Here is an 18,170-nt window from a genome sequence, read left to right on the forward strand (position 1 = left end):
AGTAATAGCAGTACTAGCCCCAGCCTGCAGAGTGTACATAGCAGTACCAGTGATGATGATGATGATGATTGCAGTTGGGATACCAACAGTTGGAGTTCTGGAGTGACATGTTTGTTGAGGACTCCGTTTAAACAAGATAGTACAGAGACACTAAAGGAAAAAGATGGAAAAGCTTCTTCAGAGACGTCCTCCAACGCTGATTCAGAGGTCATTTACCAAAATATACTAAGCCCTCGACCGTTACTTAACTTGAACAACAAGGTCAATGCAACAGAAGCTACACCAGTTCTGCCAAGGAAAGAAACCCAAAGTAAAACCTCATCTTTCAAAAAGCCACCACCTTTACCAAGAAACAACAAGGTTGAAGACAAACGCAAGTTCTCCCAGTTCTTAAATGAAGTCACCTGCAGGGTCTTCAAAACCGACGACAGTTCACTGCCACCCGTATCTACCTTTCGTCACCGCTACCCATCCCCACCTCCTCCACCTCCATCAACTCCATGTCAACAAGTGACTACTGCCTATCAGTCAAGCAACCACGCGGCAACTGCTCCACAGGGAACAAGCATGTGGTATAGCCCGACCAGCTCAAACCTTCAAACAATCAGGCAGCACGCATCCAAGGACATTAAGGCCTCGATTCACCAATGGAGCAAGACCTTGCCCAGCTGTAAGGTCCTGGAGCCTGGGGATGTGTTGCGGAAGGTAAAAGGTGACGGTCCTTCCCACCCAGAGCACAACTTGGATTCATGTACAAAGCTACAAGCACAACCCTCCACCGGGAGACTCTATCTGGAGACTGACATTGATAGAGTTAGGCAACTTGACGAATTGGTTGCTAATGGTACCCTGGGGAAAGAGCGGAACGAGACAGGGTTGGAAAAGGGTACCGAAAGATCACACGAAAACAGAATGTTGTGGGAGAAAAATGGGAATTCTGTTGGAATGGATTGTATGAAGGAGAGACAGAGGAGGAGAGATGGTGGATGGGATAGAGAGAAGGATGGACGCGTGGATAGAGGAAGAGACAAAGGCAGGAAAGCAGTGCCTAATAGTTATGAATCACTCCTGTCACAAACAATGAAGAGTACACGCAACAACCCAGGAGCCATTTTGAACCGGTCAGAAGGAATGCCCCAAATGTCTTACAGGTCCACGTCTCTGCCCCGACCTGCAAATGTTTCTGTGAGTATACCTTTCATAAGCTGTACATAAAAGTAAAGTAGAGTTAAAGCTTAAAAAATTCAGCCCAAACCTGAATCAATTCCTAAATGTCTGGGCCCCAGCCAACTTAGGTCTGCACACTCGCAGAACACCTGTCTTTTTTGCGTTCCATGCAGAGGGATGCTCTGTCCAGATTTGGGGGTTGTGTGCCTGAACAGAAAAACCTGCAGAAAATCATCATAATGACATTTTAGCAGAATTTAGCCTTCTATGTGGGAACATTTTCATTGTGGCATCCTTTCATTCCTCATACATGGGCCTGATTTCTACTGAATCAAAGCCATGGAAAGCCCATTATATTTCATTGGAATCATGCATTATGTATTCGGGACTCCCATTTCACACAATAAAACGTCAATTACATGAACAAGGGAAGTGTTATGAGGCGGGAAGCAGATGAGGGGCCAAATCAGCTGGACAGAAGTTGGACAGGAATTGTGTGGAATTGTGGAGTGCAGGATGCTAAAGGTTGTTAATCGCTTGCATCTTTGTGTTAATTTTTTATTTTTAGTCATGGTGAATTCATTGTTCTATGACCTGTTCAAAGCAATTCGAGCTGTGTTTTCATCTGCTGGATTAAAAGGCTGTTCTCAGAGGAGTGCTGAGGAAAGGGCTGTATTCTGATTTGAATTTATTAGCAATTTTGTGCCTTACAGAGAGACAGTGCAAATAGAGTATGCTGGTCCAATCCAACATTAGAAATACATCTTATTTTATTAACTGCTTATTTACTCACAGCCCAGAATAATAGAGAAAGATGGCTCAGCTCTCAGACCTATTCCCCTTTGCTGCTCTGCAGCCTGTGTGAAAATAGCTAATACATTCATAATTTACACTCCTCTTTTTGGGTTGTTGAGCCGGAGGCTTAGGAGTGCTCAGTGCAGGGTCTCAAGCACCACTGGAGGTGGTGGGCCTGACTGTCACAGTTCAACATCATATAGGTAATAATATTTGACAAAGTACAATGTGCAAAAATAGTGAAATTATGATTATAATTTAAATGTGTGAGATGGAGACAGAATAAACTATTGTGTAGCTGTAAACAAAGATGATACAATGATTGCCCTCATAATGTGTACATGTTTATTCTTATAAAGGAGTATTCATTAAACTAAAATGTGCTACACTGAATTGCTGGGTTCCAGACATTTTATTGGCCAATAATATTTCATGCATGAATCCTTAAGTTTGTGAATTTATCTTTGGATATTTCCTGACAAAATATAATGGGCACTTAGCTTTTGCCCTGGTTAATTATTCAAATTGAGGTTTGTGTGTCATATTTGTTACGTGAACAGAGCAGATTATCATCCTATCATTTAGACACACTTTCCAGGAATTCTCTCCCCTTAACCCACTCCCACTCGCGCCCCTCCACACCCCAGGTCTCCTCCCCTGGCTGTGGATGTGTGGATGTGTGGATGTGTGGATGTGTGGATGTGTGGATGTGTGGATGTGAGCCTGCGCCATGGACAGGGGATTACTGAGCCTTGTCTTGTCTCATTCAGTAGCAGTATGAGTCATCCTGCCGTAGAGAAGTCACTGCAATGTTTGTAACACCCACGCCACACACAACAAATGCCATTACTACAACTACAACAACAACAACAACAACAACAACACCACACAACACACAACTACTGCTGCAGAAATGTACTACTACTACTACTACTGCACACCCTAACCTTAACCCTAAAAAGCCCTTTTCTCTCAATAAATATCATTAAGTGCATTTCACCCTCTGCTGGTGGAAGTAGGAATTGCAGGATATTGAAATAAAAACTAGCAGCGTGGCTATTACTGTAAGTATTAAAGAAGAAGTAAATCACATTTTTACCTTTAGGACCTCTTCGGGACTTCCATCGTCTCTCCCTGCTGTCACTGGGGGGAAGCCAGCCTGGCATTGCAACATGGCTGACACTTTAAGAGAAATCTCATGGGAAACCTTGGCTCTTTCTGAAAAATATTTTGCCACATTATACTGCCTTAATCCTGTACAAAAAAAAGCTCAACACTTTTAGGTCCGTTCTCTGACAGTGTATTTTCACCAGGGAGCTGCAGGGGGAGCTCTCACTTACTTTTAAGGATGCATTCAAACTGCACAAAGTTATAAGGCCCGAGCGCCACAAGCTGGCGAGAGGCCTATTAATCTCGTAAGGCCGTGCGAAGCACGGCTGCGAAAGTGCGCACATAGTGCGCACGAAATCGAGCGCAAAGCGCTCGCCCACTTCCAAACACTCACTAACGCACTCCTTTACTCACGCACGCCCCGTGCATACTAATTAGTAGTAGGAAAATGGAACATTACCGTTGTAAACGGGCGAAGCCCGTGCAAAAGTGCGCACTAAACGAGCACTTTGCGGTTGTCATCCCCATATAAAGCACTCATTTGCGCTAAGTAGCTCACGAATACGTTCCCCATCTCTTGCATGTTCCGTGCATATAAGCATGTAATGCAAAAATTGAACATTATTACTGTATAGAGGGCCAAAAACACAAAGTGGGCGGAGCCCACTCAAAATTAACGCAAGTACCCGTCAGTGACCAGGGACCCACACCATGAGGTAGGAAAGCGCAAGCGCTTTCCGAAAATGTATAGTTTATGATATTTGAAAAATGGGAAACATTGTTTTCGCATCGGAATATTATTCTTTCTTTCTTCATTAGGCCCGAGCCCCAGCAGGGCGGAGGGCCTATTGCTCCCGCAACGCTGCCGAAGGCAGCGTTGCAACTGTCTGCGCCCGCATGTTTGGTACCCCGTCGCCCCTGGCAAGTACAGTGAACTAGCCCATGCCGAAGGCATGGATTATGCATACTTACTCCTGCTATGACAGAAATAGTCAACAATTAGTTCACAATTCACTAATTGTTGACAACAGCAGCGCGAAGCGCTGCATTCCTCCAAAAACCCTCCTGGCATCGTCCCGTACGCGAGAGTCCATGCCGCAGGCATGGGCCATGCTTGTATCTGCTCAAATCAATGGAAGTCTATGGGGAGTGGGCGGGGCATCCCGACGGAATAGGGAGTGACGAGCGCGTAAGCGCTCGTAATGATGATTCCACCCCATGGCGGCATCGGGAAGGCTTAGAGCTTTCAAACGATGTATCATTTGTTGTTATAGTGGAAACGGCTATATTGTTTTTGCTAAAAATATTATTTTTTTTTATTATTTTTCTTGTTCTTCTGCTTTTTGAGCTCTAATTTGACCCCCTGAACATGCTCAAAAACTCACCAAACTTTGCCCAAAATTCAGAATCGGCGAAAAATTAGATTTCTTCTGGGCCATTTTTTTTTTCGTTAAAAAATGGCGCGACAGCGCCACCGACAAAAGTCAAAATGCATTGCGCCTATGGGAGACGCCCCGAGGTCAACTTTGGCGTAAAGCTACGAAATTTGGGACACGCATTTCTCTCGTGAGGACAAAAAAAAAATATTATTGTGGCCACGCCCCCAGACTTACCCTATGGCCGCCATCTTCCTTTGAAAATGATAACACGCTGTGTTAGCCATTTTGTTCACGTCAAACTTTGACAAACTCCTCCTAGGGCGTTTTGCCCACCAACTTCAAAATTGGCGTACGTCCTCTGGACAAGTGGGGCATCTAAAGTTATCCAATTTTTTGAGATACCTTTTACGGTCTGTGTGCGGCGCAGCCGCAAAGTTGGACAACTTATTTTGGGATATTGCAGATCTAAAAATTGCTCCCATTTGATCAAAACAAGTCCGATTAGGACCAAATTTGAATCAGTTGTTCAACTTTCTAGTTTGGACCAGTTTATGATGACAAAATTGAAATGGGCGTGATAGCGCCCCCTACAGAGTGACCTTTAAATTAACATTGAAGGTCAAAAATTAGTTTTACCAAAATTGTCTAAACTTTACCCAAAATTCTATTTTGGCGTCCCGATCAAAAAAGCCAATCAGACAAATGCCTTAATTTTTACGGCGTAGTCGTAGCGATGACATAAACCTCCCATGTTATCCCTATGGGAAAACCGCTAAATCTCTCGAATATCCACATTTTTCTGTTTCAAACTTTGACGAACTCCTCCTAGTGCGTTTTGCCCACCGACCTCAAAATCGGTGTACGTCTTCTAGACAAGTGGGGCATCTAAAGTTATCCAAATTTTAAGGATAGCTTTTAAGGTCTCTGTGCGACGGAGCCTCAAACGTTTCCCAGAATTCTGAATATTTGGCCTTCAGAGTGGCCTATGAACAATAGAGTTTTTCTAAATGACATGATATTTTGCACAAAATTCTAATTTGCCATCCTGATCATACAAGTATGAGAGACAAAGTCATATTTTGTACGGCGTAACCGTAGCCATGACAGAAATATCCCATGTTATCCTTATGGGAAAATCGCGAAATCCCTCAAATCACCACATTTTTACGCTTCACACTTTAACAAACTCCTCCTAGGGCGATTGTCCGATCAAACTCATATTTGGGGAAAATCATCTACACAAGCGGGGCATCAAAAGCTATCCATATTTTTATTCTAAGTGCTACGGTCTCTGTGTGGCGGACCCGCAAATATATGTCAGAAATGGGAAAACAGCGAAATCTCTAAAATCACCACATTTTTACGCTTCACACTTTAACAAACTCCTCCTAGGGCGATTGCCCGATCAAGCTCATATTTGGGGGAAATCATCTACACAAGGGAAGCATCAAAAGTTAGTCATATTTTGATTTTAAGTGGTACGGTCTCTGTGCCGTGGAGCTGCAAATATACTGTCACAAATGGGAAAAACGCTAAATCTATTAAATGTTCACATTTACGCTTCACACTTTAACAAACTCCTCCGTGGGCAATAGCTCGATCAAGTTTAACTTTGGGAAATATCATCTACGCAAGCGGGGCATCAAAAGTTATCCATATTTTTATTCCAAGTGCTACGGTCTCTGTGCGGCGGAGCAGCAAATTTGACTGACACTTGTGTTCATTTGCACTGGATTGGCCATGTCAATTGTGTCGCCGTCTGTCAAGTTCTTTTTTGTTCAACACACAATAAGGGCGCCATCTTTATCAAGTCGAAAGCGCAGAGTCGGAAGGCCGGCGGCCCGCGAGGGCCGTTGGATGCCGCTTGCGGCTTTAATTCATCTTTCTTTCTTCTCGGGACCAACCCCCCTATTTTTCACCCAGTGAACATTGACGAAAAGTCACAAAAATTTGTACACCTCTAAAAATCGTGCCTCTCTACATTCTGGCTATTTTCCTTTTCTAAAATAAAAAAATTGGCGCGTCAGCGCCCCCAAATGTACCAAAAATGCATTGAGAGATAGGAAATCTGATCGTAGAATCATGAAATTTGGCGCAGAGGTAGATGGTGACAAGAGAAGTAAAAAATATTATTACGGCAACGCCCTCCGCCCAACCAAATGTCGGCCATATTGGTTCAAAAATGGCTAAACATGACTCGGGAGTTTTTCCAAACGTCGTACTTTTACGAACTCCTCCCAGGGCGTTGGCTCTAAAAAGCTGAAATTTGGTGAAAATGCTACTGAGGAGTGGGACATCAAAAGTTATTCAAATTACATTGATACCTGTCATGGTCTCTGTGCGGCGAAGCCGCAAACTTTAGCTAGAATTTCAGACATCTCCCAAATTTAACATTTCTGCCGTTTGCGCAGATAAAGTCCGAATTGCGTCAAATTAGAATCAGTTGTTAAACTCTTTGTCTTAAACCTACTTGAAGTGAAATAAATTAATTTGGCGCCACAGCGCCCCCTACAGATTTTATATGGAGGTTAAATGTTTAGTTTTGCGAAATTATATGAAATTTGACACACAACTCAATTTTAGCATCCCCATCAAAAAAGTCAATGAGACCCATGTCATAATTGTTACGGCGTTGCCGTAGCGATGACCAAAACCTCCCACGTTATTCCAATGGGGAAATCGCCAGAACATGTTTACACTTTATACTTTCACAAACTCCTCCCAGGGCGTTAGCCCTATTACCTAAAATTTGGTGCGACTCATCTTCAGGGGTCGACCATCAAAACGTATCCACATTTTTATTCAAAAAGTCACGGTCTCTGTGCGGCAAAGCCGCACATTTTGCCAAGAATTCAAAATAAAATAGCTTTTTGATGGTAAAACAAAGGGGAGAAGATGTGACAGCGTCACAGATTCAGCAGTAGGCATAATAAAAGCACCATTGGGGCGCGTTAGCGCCCCCTCCTCTTGCGGCGTGGCGGCGGCGGCGTGGCGAGGGCCGATCATTGCCGCTTGCAGCTTTAATTTAATGCTACTTTCAGTTTCCGTTTTACCTTATAAAATGAACTTGAGTGAGACAAAAGCTCAACGGACCAAAAAAATTACACATTTTATTTGAGATGACCATAAATCAGGAATGTTGAGGGGCATATCACAAAACCTCTATTAATATACGCCTGTTGTGCTTAGGAATTAGGATTCTCTCTGAACGTGGTATAAATTATGACACCAACCAGTACAACGATACATTTACCCATCTTTCATCAGTAGCAACATGGATACTTACATTTAGCGCATCATCTGTACATTTTATTGCACCAAACTTCACTTTAACTCCTTATTTTTCAACAGGCGCACACTTATTCCTTTGACACTTTGCTTCCTAGTTTTGCCATTCGCAGCAGTTTTCTTTTGCACTGTTAATCTGTCATTCCTTGCACCCGGACCCCTCTCTCCCCTCCCTCCGTCTCTCCCTCTGCCTCCAATAGTATCATGGAGGTAGCTTTAATGGACATATTTTCTTGCGGTCGTGAGAGCTCGTTAAGTGCCAGATAAGAGGTCCTCCATGGCAGGGCTGGAGTCCATAAATCTGCCTGTTAAATAAATCTAATGTTGTGTCTGCGTTTGTCCTCTGCAGGGATCTGATGAAGAGCTAAAGCCCGGCACCAGGTGAGTCATCGTCGGCCACACGCGCCGCTCACTCACGCGCATGTAATCACAATCATACCACCACCAGTTTGAGCCGGTCTCCAGTCTGGAATCAAGGAGAGAGCGAGGGAAATACTCACAAAATGTTTACATGTTTTTCTCACACGTGAAATTGGGACGTGATGATATATTTTTTTTGTGTTATAATTACTGTGAGAAGAAAAAAAAAAATTGGATAACTTTAGATGCCCCACTTGTCCAGAGGACGTACGCCGATTTTGAAGTTGGTGGGCAAAACGCCCTAGGAGGAGTTCGTCAAAGTTTGACGTGAACAAAATGGCTAACACAGCGTGTTTTCATTTTCAAAGGAAGATGGCGGCCATAGGGTAAGTCTGGGGGCGTGGCTACAATGATTTTTTTTTGTGTTATAATTACTGTGAGAAGAAACATCTTGATTTAACAAGTATACATCATTATTGACATAGAGGGATGGGCGATAATAACATAAAATATAGCCGCAAGCGGCAATGATCGGCCCTCGCCACGCCGCCGCCACACCGCCGCCACGCCGCAAGAGGAGGGGGCGCTAACGCGCCCCAATTGTCCTTTTATTACGCCTACTGCTGAATCTGTGACGCTGTCACATCTTCTCCCCTTTGTTTTACCATCAAAAAGCTATTTTTTTAGAATTCTTGGCAAAATGTGCGGACAGACACAGTGACTCTTTGAATAAAAATGTGAATAACTTTTGACGGTTTACCCCTGAAGATGAGTCTCACCAAATTTCAGGTTAATAGGGCTAACGCCCTGGGAGGAGTTTGTGAAAGTCTAAAGTGTAAACATGTTCTGGCGATTTCCCCATTGGAATAACATGGGAGGTTTTGGTCATCGCTACGGCAAAACCATAACAATTATGACATGGGTCTCATTGACTTTTTTGATGGGGATGCCAAAATTGAGTTGTGTGTCAAATTTCATAAAATTTCGCAAAACTAAACATTTAACTTCCATATAAAATCTGTAGGGGGCGCTGTGGTGCCAAATTAATTTATTTCACTTCAAGTACGTTTAGCGCAAAGAGTTTAACAACTGATTCTAATTTGACGCAATTCGGACTTTATCTGCGCAAACGGCAGAAATGTTAAATTTGGGAGATTTCTGAAATTCTAGCTAAAGTTTGCGGCTTCGCCGCTCAGAGACCGTGACAGGTATCAATGTAATTTGGATAACTTTTGATGTCCCACTCCTCAGTAGCATTTTCACCAAATTTCAGCTTTTTAGGGCCAACGCCCTGGGAGGAGTTCGTAAAAGTACGACGTTTGGAAAAACTCCCGAGTCCTGCTTAGCCATTTTTGAACCAACATGGCCGACATTTGGTTGGGTGGACGGCGTTGCTGTAATAATATTTTTTACTTCTCTTGTCACCATCTACCTCTGCGCCAAATTTCATGATTCTACGATCAGATTTTTTTTGGGTCATTTCCTATCTCTCAATGCATTTTTGGTACATTTGGGGGCGCTGACGCGCCATTTTTTTTATTTTAGAAAAGGGAAATAGCCAGAATGTAGAGAGGCATGATTTTTAGAGGTGTGCAAATTTTTGTGACTTTTCGTCAATGTTCACTGGGTGAAAAATAGGGGAGTTGGTCCCGAGAAGAAAGAAAGAAAGAAGAAAGAAAGAAAGAATTAAAGCCGCAAGCGGCATCCAACGGCCCTCGCAGGCCGCCGGCCTTCCAACTCTGCGCTTTCGACTTGATAAAGATGGCGCCCTTATTGTGTTGAATTAAAAAAGAACTTGACAGACGGCGACACATTGGACATGGCCAATCCAGTGCAAATCAACACAAGTGTCAGTCAAATTTGCTGCGCCGCCGCACAGAGACCGTAGCACTTGGAATAAAAATATGGATAACTTTTGCTGCCCCGCTTGTGTAGATGATATTTCCCAAAGTAAAGCTTGATCGAGCTATTGCCCAGGGAGGAGTTTGTTAAAGTGTGAAGCGTAAATGTGAACATTTCAAGGATTTGGCGGTTTTCCCATTTGTGACAGTATATTTGCAGCTCCACGGCACAAAGACCGTACCACTTAAAATCAAAATATGACTAACTTTTGATGCCCCGCTTGTGTAGATGATTCTCCCCAAATATGAGCTTGATCGAGCTATTGTCCTAGGAGGAGTTCGTTAAAGTGTGAAGCGTAAAAATGTGGTCATTTTAGAGATTTCGCTGTTTTCCCATTTCTGACATAAATTTGCGGGTCCGCCACACAGAGACCGTAGCACTTAGAATCAAAATATGGACAAGTTTTGATGCCCCGCTTGTGTAGATGATATTCTCCAAATATGAACTTGATCGGACAATCGCACTAGGAGGAGTTCATTAAAGTGTGAAGCGTAAAAATGTGGTGATTTGAGCGATTCTGCGATTTTCCCATAAGGATAACATGGGATATTTCTGTCATCGCTACGGTTACGCCGTACAAAATATGACTTTGGCTCTCATACTTTTATGATCAGGATGGCAAATTAGAATTTTGTTCAAAATATCATGTCATTTGGAAAAAACTCTATTGTTTATAGGCCACTCTGAAGGCCAAATAGTCAGAATTCTGGGAAACGTTTGCGGCTCCGTCGCACAGAGACCGTAAAAGTTATCCTTAAAATTTGGATAACTTTAGATGCACCACTTGTCTAGAGGACGTACACCGATTTTGAGGTTGGTGGGCAAAACGCACTAGGAGGACTTCGTTAAAGTGTAAAACATAAAAATGTGGTAATTTGAGAGATTTTGTGGTTTTCCCATAGGGATAACATGGGAGGTTTCTGTCATCGCTACGACTACGCCTAAAAATTTTGGCATTTTTGTGATTGGCTTTTGTGATCGGGACGGCAAAATAGAATTTTGGGTAAAGTTTAGACAATTTTGGTAAAACTAATTTTTGACCTTCAATGTTAATTTAAAGGTCACTCTGTAGGGGGCGCTATCACTGCCATTTCAATTTTGTCAGCCTAAACTGGTCCAAACTAGAAAGTTTAACAACTGATTCAAATTTGGTCCTAATCGGACTGGTTTTGATCAAATGGGAGCAATTTTTAGACCTGCAATATTCCAAAATAAGTTGTCCAACTTTGCGGCTGCGCCGCACACAGACCGTAAAAGGTATCTCAAAAAATTGAATAACTTTAGATGCCCCACTTGTCCAGAGGACGTACGCCGATTTTGAAGTTGGTGGGCAAAACGCCCTAGGAGGAGTTCGTCAAAGTTTGACGTGAACAAAATGGCTATGAGTCTTCTTTTCATTTTCAAAGGAAGATGGCGGCCATAGGGTAAGTCTGGGGGCGTGGCTACAATGATTTTTTTTTGTTTGTCCTCACGAGAGGAATGCGTGTTCCGAATTTCGTAGCTTTACGCCAAAGTTGACCTCGGGGCGTCTCCCATAGGCGCAATGTATTTTGACTTTTGTCGGTGGCGCTGTCGCGCCATTTTTTAACGGAAAAAAAAATGGCCCAGAAAAAATAAAATTTTTCGCCGATTCTGAATTTTGGGCAAAGTTTGGTGAGTTTTTGAGCATGTTCAGGGGGTCAAATTAGAGATCAAAGCGCTGAAGAAGAACAAGAAAAATAATAATAATAATATTTTTAGCAAAAACAATATAGCCGTTTTCACTATAACAACAAATTATACATCGTTTGAAAGCTCTAAGCCTTCCCGATGCCGCCATGGGGTGGAATCATCATTACGAGCGCTTACGCGCTCGTCAGTCCCTATTCCGTCGGGATGCCCCGCCCTCTCCCCATAGACTTCCATTGATTTGAGCAGATACAAGCATGGCCCATGCCTGCGGCATGGATTCTCGCGTACGGGACGATGCCAGGAGGGTTTTTGGAGGAATGCAGCGCTTCGCGCTGCTGTTGTCAACAATTAGTGAATGGACTACGCCCATTCACTAATTGTTGACTATTTCTGTCATAGCAGGAGTAAGTATGCATGATCCATGCCTTCGGCATGGGCTAGTTCACTGTACTTGCCAGGGGCGACGGGGTACCAAACATGCGGGCTGCGCCCGCATGTTTGGTCAGACAGTTGCAATGCTGCCTTCGGCAGCATTGCGGGAGCAATAGGCCCTCCGCCCTGCTGGGGCTCGGGCCTAATAATATTCCGATGCGAAAACAATGTTTCCCATTTTTCAAATATCATAAACTATACATTTTCGGAAAGCGCTCGCGCTTTTCTACCTCATGGTGTGGGTCCCTGGTCACTGACGGGTAATTTTGTTAATTTTGAGTGGGCTCCGCCCACTTTGTGTTTTTGGCCCTCTATACAGTAATAATGTTAAATTTTTGCATTACATGCTTATATGCACGGAACATGCAAGAGATGGGGAACGTATTCGTGAGCTACTTAGCGTAAATGAGTGCTCTATATCTCGTCCACTTCTATCGGCACCATAAACAAACTATTGTGTAATCTTTATATTTCTATCATTACCAGTGTCTAATACATTAATATTCAAGTATTCAAGTATGTGCAATTCAATTAAGCTTTTTGAATGATAAAGTGATGTTAATACTAAAAAAAACAGCAAGATTAATAAGCACTTTTTTAGAGTTTTGTCCCAAGTATAATTCTTTAGTCTTTCTGATTATATTGTATTGTCTACAATAACAATGCAAAACAACATTTAGCTCTTAATATTCTCCACTCTCTTGAGATAGCTGCAGCTTTGATTACTGAACTTACCATGTGTCTTGTTTGTGGAGAATAAGACACAAATGAATGAAATAACACCGTGTTCCCATTTTGTGACTGATGTGCAGTAAGCCAGCATTTCTACCAGCTCGAATATGCATTTGGACTATTACTTTTTGTGCTTTTTTTGCATTCACTTTTAGGAATGCATTTACTTTTATCATAATATGAACCACTGACATGTATTTGCTTACCAAGGGAAGGATTATTATTTACCAGTTGGATTAGGTCTGTTGTATACTATTTGTAGAAGGTCATGTAAATGCAATACTTAAGGGTGTAATTGCTATAGTAGGTTATGTTTTGCACAGGTTCAGTTGCTGGATTGTTTGGGGTCTTTCTGTGTGGAGCATGTTCTCTTTCCTCTACCACTAAGAAGATAGGACTGGATGAGTATTCTCTCTGGTGGAGGGTTTGCCACCTGCTTGTTGCCATAAAGGTGTGATCGCACAATATGTCATTAATCGTGCCTCATCATGTCTTATAGTTCTTCAATGTCAGGTGTCAGGAAAAATGTTGTTGTTGTTGTTGTTTTGTGGCGGTTGGCATCCAAGTGTTGCATTACCGCCAGACTTTATTCTTATAAATAATCGTCTCCACAGATCTGTCTTGGCTTGATGACATCACCTGCTTGTCTTTATGGAGATGAATATGTTTTCATTCATTCCAGACAAAGCAATATAGTTTGTCATTAAACGCCAAAAAGCAACGGACAAATTCTGAGTCTGAGGAATAAAGTCTGGCGGTAATGCAACACTTGGATGCCAACCGCCATAAAACAACAACAACAACAACAACAACAAGCAACGGACAAAATCTGTCATGTTTTTGGCAGCAGTGCAAAACATGAATACAGATTGGCCAAACATAAAAAATTAACTAAAAGTGCAGTGGAAAAACTCTGTAAGCATCTGGGTTGCTACTCTATAGCGTCAGAACACTTTTGAGTTCAATATTTGGCATATATTATCTTAACATCTCCATTGGTTTGGTATTAGGCTAACATAAAAGCCTATGATGTGTGACTCCACAATCCCAATCTCGATTTCCTGTAAATTGCCACAGGCGCTTTAGCTGTGCCCGCCCTTACCGTTCTATGATGCCAATTCAGACAGATAAAAAGTGTTTCTCAAATCCTCCATAGAAATGATCGGAGCGGAGATGTACCGTCCATCACAACCATTATATAGTGTAGGCTTCCTTTAAGAGACATGAGAAACACACGGTATAGCGTCCTTTCCTTCCAATCAAAGGTCTACCTCTCTCGGTTCCTGTCGCACATCGAATGCCACCTTTTCCATTTCCCCAATTCCATGCCCTCACCTCAAACTTTTCTGCTGACATCACTTACAGTACAGACTTACTCGGAGCTCGGGTTGCCCCTGCCTCGCTGCTACACATCATCACCCCCCCTCCCTTTCTCAGCTTAATTCACTCCGCGCCCTCCCTTCTTTTTCTTCTTCTCCCTCTCTCCCTCCTTTACCTCTCTCCTCTCCTCTGCCGTCTCTCCAGTCAGTCCCTACCACTCCGCCGTCCTCTTTTTTTTTCAACAACACGCTCTGAAAACGCGGGGATGCTCAACTCGTGCCGCTCGAAACCTCGTCACCGCACCTGCCCAACATGAGGCGGAAGGCAAACAAACGGTAAGACACTTCTTCCAGGGAGGGAGGAGAGAAGAGGAGGATGGGATGTGCATGAGTCTTCTTGTGCGTTCTTGTGATTGCATGAATGTATAGTAGCGTGGCACACTTGTGGATGCGGTGATTGTTGAGCTATTCCCCCGTGAAGTAGTGGTGGAGGCTTGGCGCGAAAGATCTTGCACTGCAGTGGAAATTGGAAATGCTCGTGACTCGTTCATTCAATGCGTGAAGGGGAAAAAAAAAAAAAAACATCAAGCAGGATTCCACTTAACTCAATGGGGCAACCACGACTGGATGACAAAAGTTTCCACGCAAACTCCGATAGCATGATGATGAGATTGGACTGAGCAATTTCTCCGCGTGGCTTGGGGCTCGCTACATAACGGGCATGTCAGCAGAACATATCCAAACACGCAGATGGTAATTGGATTCACCCCAAGACTTAACCTGAAGCGATGGGGAGGCATTGATTTGAAAAGCGCCTTCCTGTTACATCAGATGGGCTCAAAGGCTGCGGAGAGGGTTGCAAAGCTCTCCGGCAAGTTTTAATGAATGTGTTGAAATAGAGAATGTGGGTGAATACGCGCTGACTGGTGCTTATTGCATAATCTCTATGAATATGTAATGATAGTCAAATGAGGTATAGTTTGTTAAGGCGTATTGATGTTCAAGTGTGCAGAGCTGGTAAGCGCGGGTTTGCTTTGCTGGGTTGCTCTTTGTGTAATAGAACGGTGATAGGGCCACTGTGTTCCTGATGGTTTCTTTTTAAAATGGCACAAAGTGTTATCAACATACTGACTGTAGTTTGCCATATGGTGTGTGCGTTGAAAACATCATATTATGCTGTAATAACAGTTGTATTGATTCATGTATGTTTGAGTAATCCTGTATTGTTCTGCAACTGAGGCTTGAATGCGTGGAAAATACCTGTTCTCACCTACCCCCTATCTCCACCCACATCCCTGTACTATTTTTGAATCCTTTATTCTTTGAGAAATGAAGACTTTAATTGACATGGATAGGGTTCTAAATGTCACATAGCCACTTTTCAAAAACACTTAGATTTAATTGAAAATCCTATAAAGAGCTTATCGGCTTATCGGTTACGCAGTTTTCAACAGGAAGTCACTGTTTCTATTACTAAGCCCTTTTAGATCAATGAATTATTACAATGAACGATTACAATGAACAAAATGTAACATGATGATCTACTTATGTTATGTTAGTTCAATACAAAGTACCTATAAAGTACCTGTAAAGTACCTGTAAAGTACCATCAGAACGTGTTTCAAACTATAAAATCAAAGTATTAAAGTTATCCGTAGCCATAGAGACAGACAGGTGACAGTAAGAATAGGTAGTTTTAAAATTCAAAAAAGCACCCTGAATAGATTGTTTCCAAACAAATAAAGCAACATCATCTCCATGGAGACCAGCAGGTGGTGAACCATCCACCAGAGGCATAATACATAATGCACCTTTAAGCATATTTTACTTTAGTCCAGTATTATTATAATATATGAGACTGTACCCATTCTTCTTGTTCGAATGCTACCGCTGTTTTTTTATAATGCGGTTTTAATTTGTTAGCCCCATTTTTACCTAGAAATATATCATCCACACTGTATAACAGGTGAAAATTACATTATGAAAAATAAATTAAAGCTATATTCAATGTGCAAATCATCAATGTAGAACCATATGTATGATGTAAAATGTGAGACTGTTCATTTGCATCACATTGTGAAATCTGTCAACAACAAGAGTAAGAATTGTGAGTGATGTCAGCGCCTCTTCTCACTTACACCTTCTCACTACAGCTGAACAAAGAGAGCATATGGTGTTATTAGAATGTGTCAGAAACTTCAGGAAAGCGCTCCAAAACTGAGAAAGAACAAGGTTTGAACGCATTCCAAACAAAGCTTCAGCTGCAGCAAAGCTCAGAGGTAAACTGTAACAGTCTTCCTCTGGCATATAGTCATTTACTCCATTTATTATATTACTGTTTTAGACTTGGTTTGCAGCACATGGGTAATATACAAAAATAGAGAAAATGAGAAAAAGCCAACAGGAGTTACAAGTCTGGAGTGAAGCGCTGCATTCAAACATGCATGAGGTCTTCCACTCTGACAAGGCTTTGAGGCAGTTTAGCTTTACATCAATTATTACATACTTTGGGTATTACAGTGAAAATACATGTATTTAACAGAAAAATCATCTGTTTTCAATGTTTCTTTAATTGTGAGTTGAAGCCCTTTGCTGAGTGAAAGCCGAGAGCTGTGTTTGGCTGTGATTATGGATAAAACACTCTTATATAATAATAATAATGTTGATAATGATAATAATTAAAGCCGCACGTGGCGATAAAGACCCTCGGCCCCTTGTAACCGCGGGTTACGAGCCACCGTGAACAGCACACCTCTAATGCCCCGCCTACATCACCCCTCCCCCACAAACAGGACCAACTTTATAGTGCTTCATTCAACATTTTCAGGAGGAACATGCTTTTCTTCAGAATGTCAGTGCCAAATGTTATTTGTCTACGTCAAAGTCATTTTTTTTGACTTAGTTCACATTTTCAAGGGGGCGCTGTAGAGCCTTTGTAAAATATAACTACCATATATATGTTGTAAATCATTGCATTCAGCTCATCATTTTGCACAAAACTTATGCTGGAAAATGAAACATCTCATGCCAGAGATATGCAAAGTTTAACACAAAAAAAATTGCTATTTTTGTTAACGAGCTTGCCACGCCCACATCGGTGTAGTTCATTTAGTCTTTTGACTGAAGATCCAAGGTGGGAAAAAAAGTATGAGGTGTAAAAATACAAATAAAATGGGTTCCGCCCACAATGGCCGACTCCCTGTGGGGTTTAGGGCGGGGTCAGAGTATAATTTGTTACATATCTTCACATTACCTATTTTTTGGAGTGAGCGTCATATTTTAATTGCAACTTTTTTGGCGTCGGGCTCCCATTGGCCCCATGTTAATCCATTTTTGAGGTGGCACTACAGCCGTATTTCAATAGTTTTTCACGGGGTCTTCACTCAAAATTAGAGTTCATGGAGTTCTAATTTTTCATACCTCTCGCAGGCATTTTTCATCCTTGTTTACGACTCGATTTTTGTGATTCTCTCGCTTGTGATCGATTGTTTCCCCATCACAGACATCTCTGTTTTCTTTGCTTATGTGTGATCCCTGTGATCCATAAACTGTATCATTAAAAATCCCAATATATTTCCCATTTCATAGTCTAACCTGAGGAGATTTATGATCATATTTAGCGTTGTGCAACATGCATAATATGCATAATATACCAGTAGTTACAAAATAACACCCATCGCTTGTACCCAGAAATGAAAGCGAGTAGCTTTGACTTGCCCTCGGCTCGGCTCCCGTGTCCCCCCTGGGCCCCGTGAATTAAATACAAGCGGTTGTGGCGTTGGCGAGCAACGTTGGGAAAACAATAACTTGAGTTCAAAGTAAATCAAGGTCAAACTAATGCATTATTTACAGATTCAGTGTTTCGTTCGGCTTTCCGTGGGCGTGTCTGTTGAATAGACTCTTTTTGAATAATTATTAATGACGTGTATTTAGTAGAAAACTCTGGATGGAGGCTGCAAAAGTGCATTTCTGGTGTAAATCTTGCTTTTACAGTCCGAGCAGAGACTTCCTGAAG

The 18,170-nt window shown here is 42.2% G+C and overlaps 1 protein-coding gene across 3 annotated transcripts in view; it reads left to right on the top strand.

Annotated features, from left to right (window-relative positions):
* The first annotated feature begins 220 nt into the window (after nucleotides 1-220).
* The window catches only part of LOC140370674 (brain-enriched guanylate kinase-associated protein-like), a 108,458-nt gene continuing 90,508 nt past the window's right edge, over nucleotides 221-18,170 (top strand). The window contains exons 1-2 of one of the 3 annotated variants that reach the window (XM_072457873.1): nucleotides 221-1,185; nucleotides 8,089-8,120. In XM_072457873.1, coding sequence (XP_072313974.1) covers nucleotides 568-1,185; nucleotides 8,089-8,120 — 650 coding nt within the window. In that variant the 5' untranslated portion in view covers nucleotides 221-567. Of the gene's footprint in view, nucleotides 1,186-8,088; nucleotides 8,121-14,348; nucleotides 14,492-18,170 lie in introns of those variants that run through there. The other 2 variants (XM_072457874.1, XM_072457875.1) reach the window with 2 other exon arrangements.

Source organism: Eucyclogobius newberryi, unplaced genomic scaffold, assembly GCF_026437365.1.
Source record: "Eucyclogobius newberryi isolate DKJ021-1_F unplaced genomic scaffold, fEucNew1.0.hap1 SCAF_21, whole genome shotgun sequence".
Classification (NCBI taxonomy): Eukaryota; Metazoa; Chordata; class Actinopteri; order Gobiiformes; family Gobiidae; genus Eucyclogobius; species Eucyclogobius newberryi.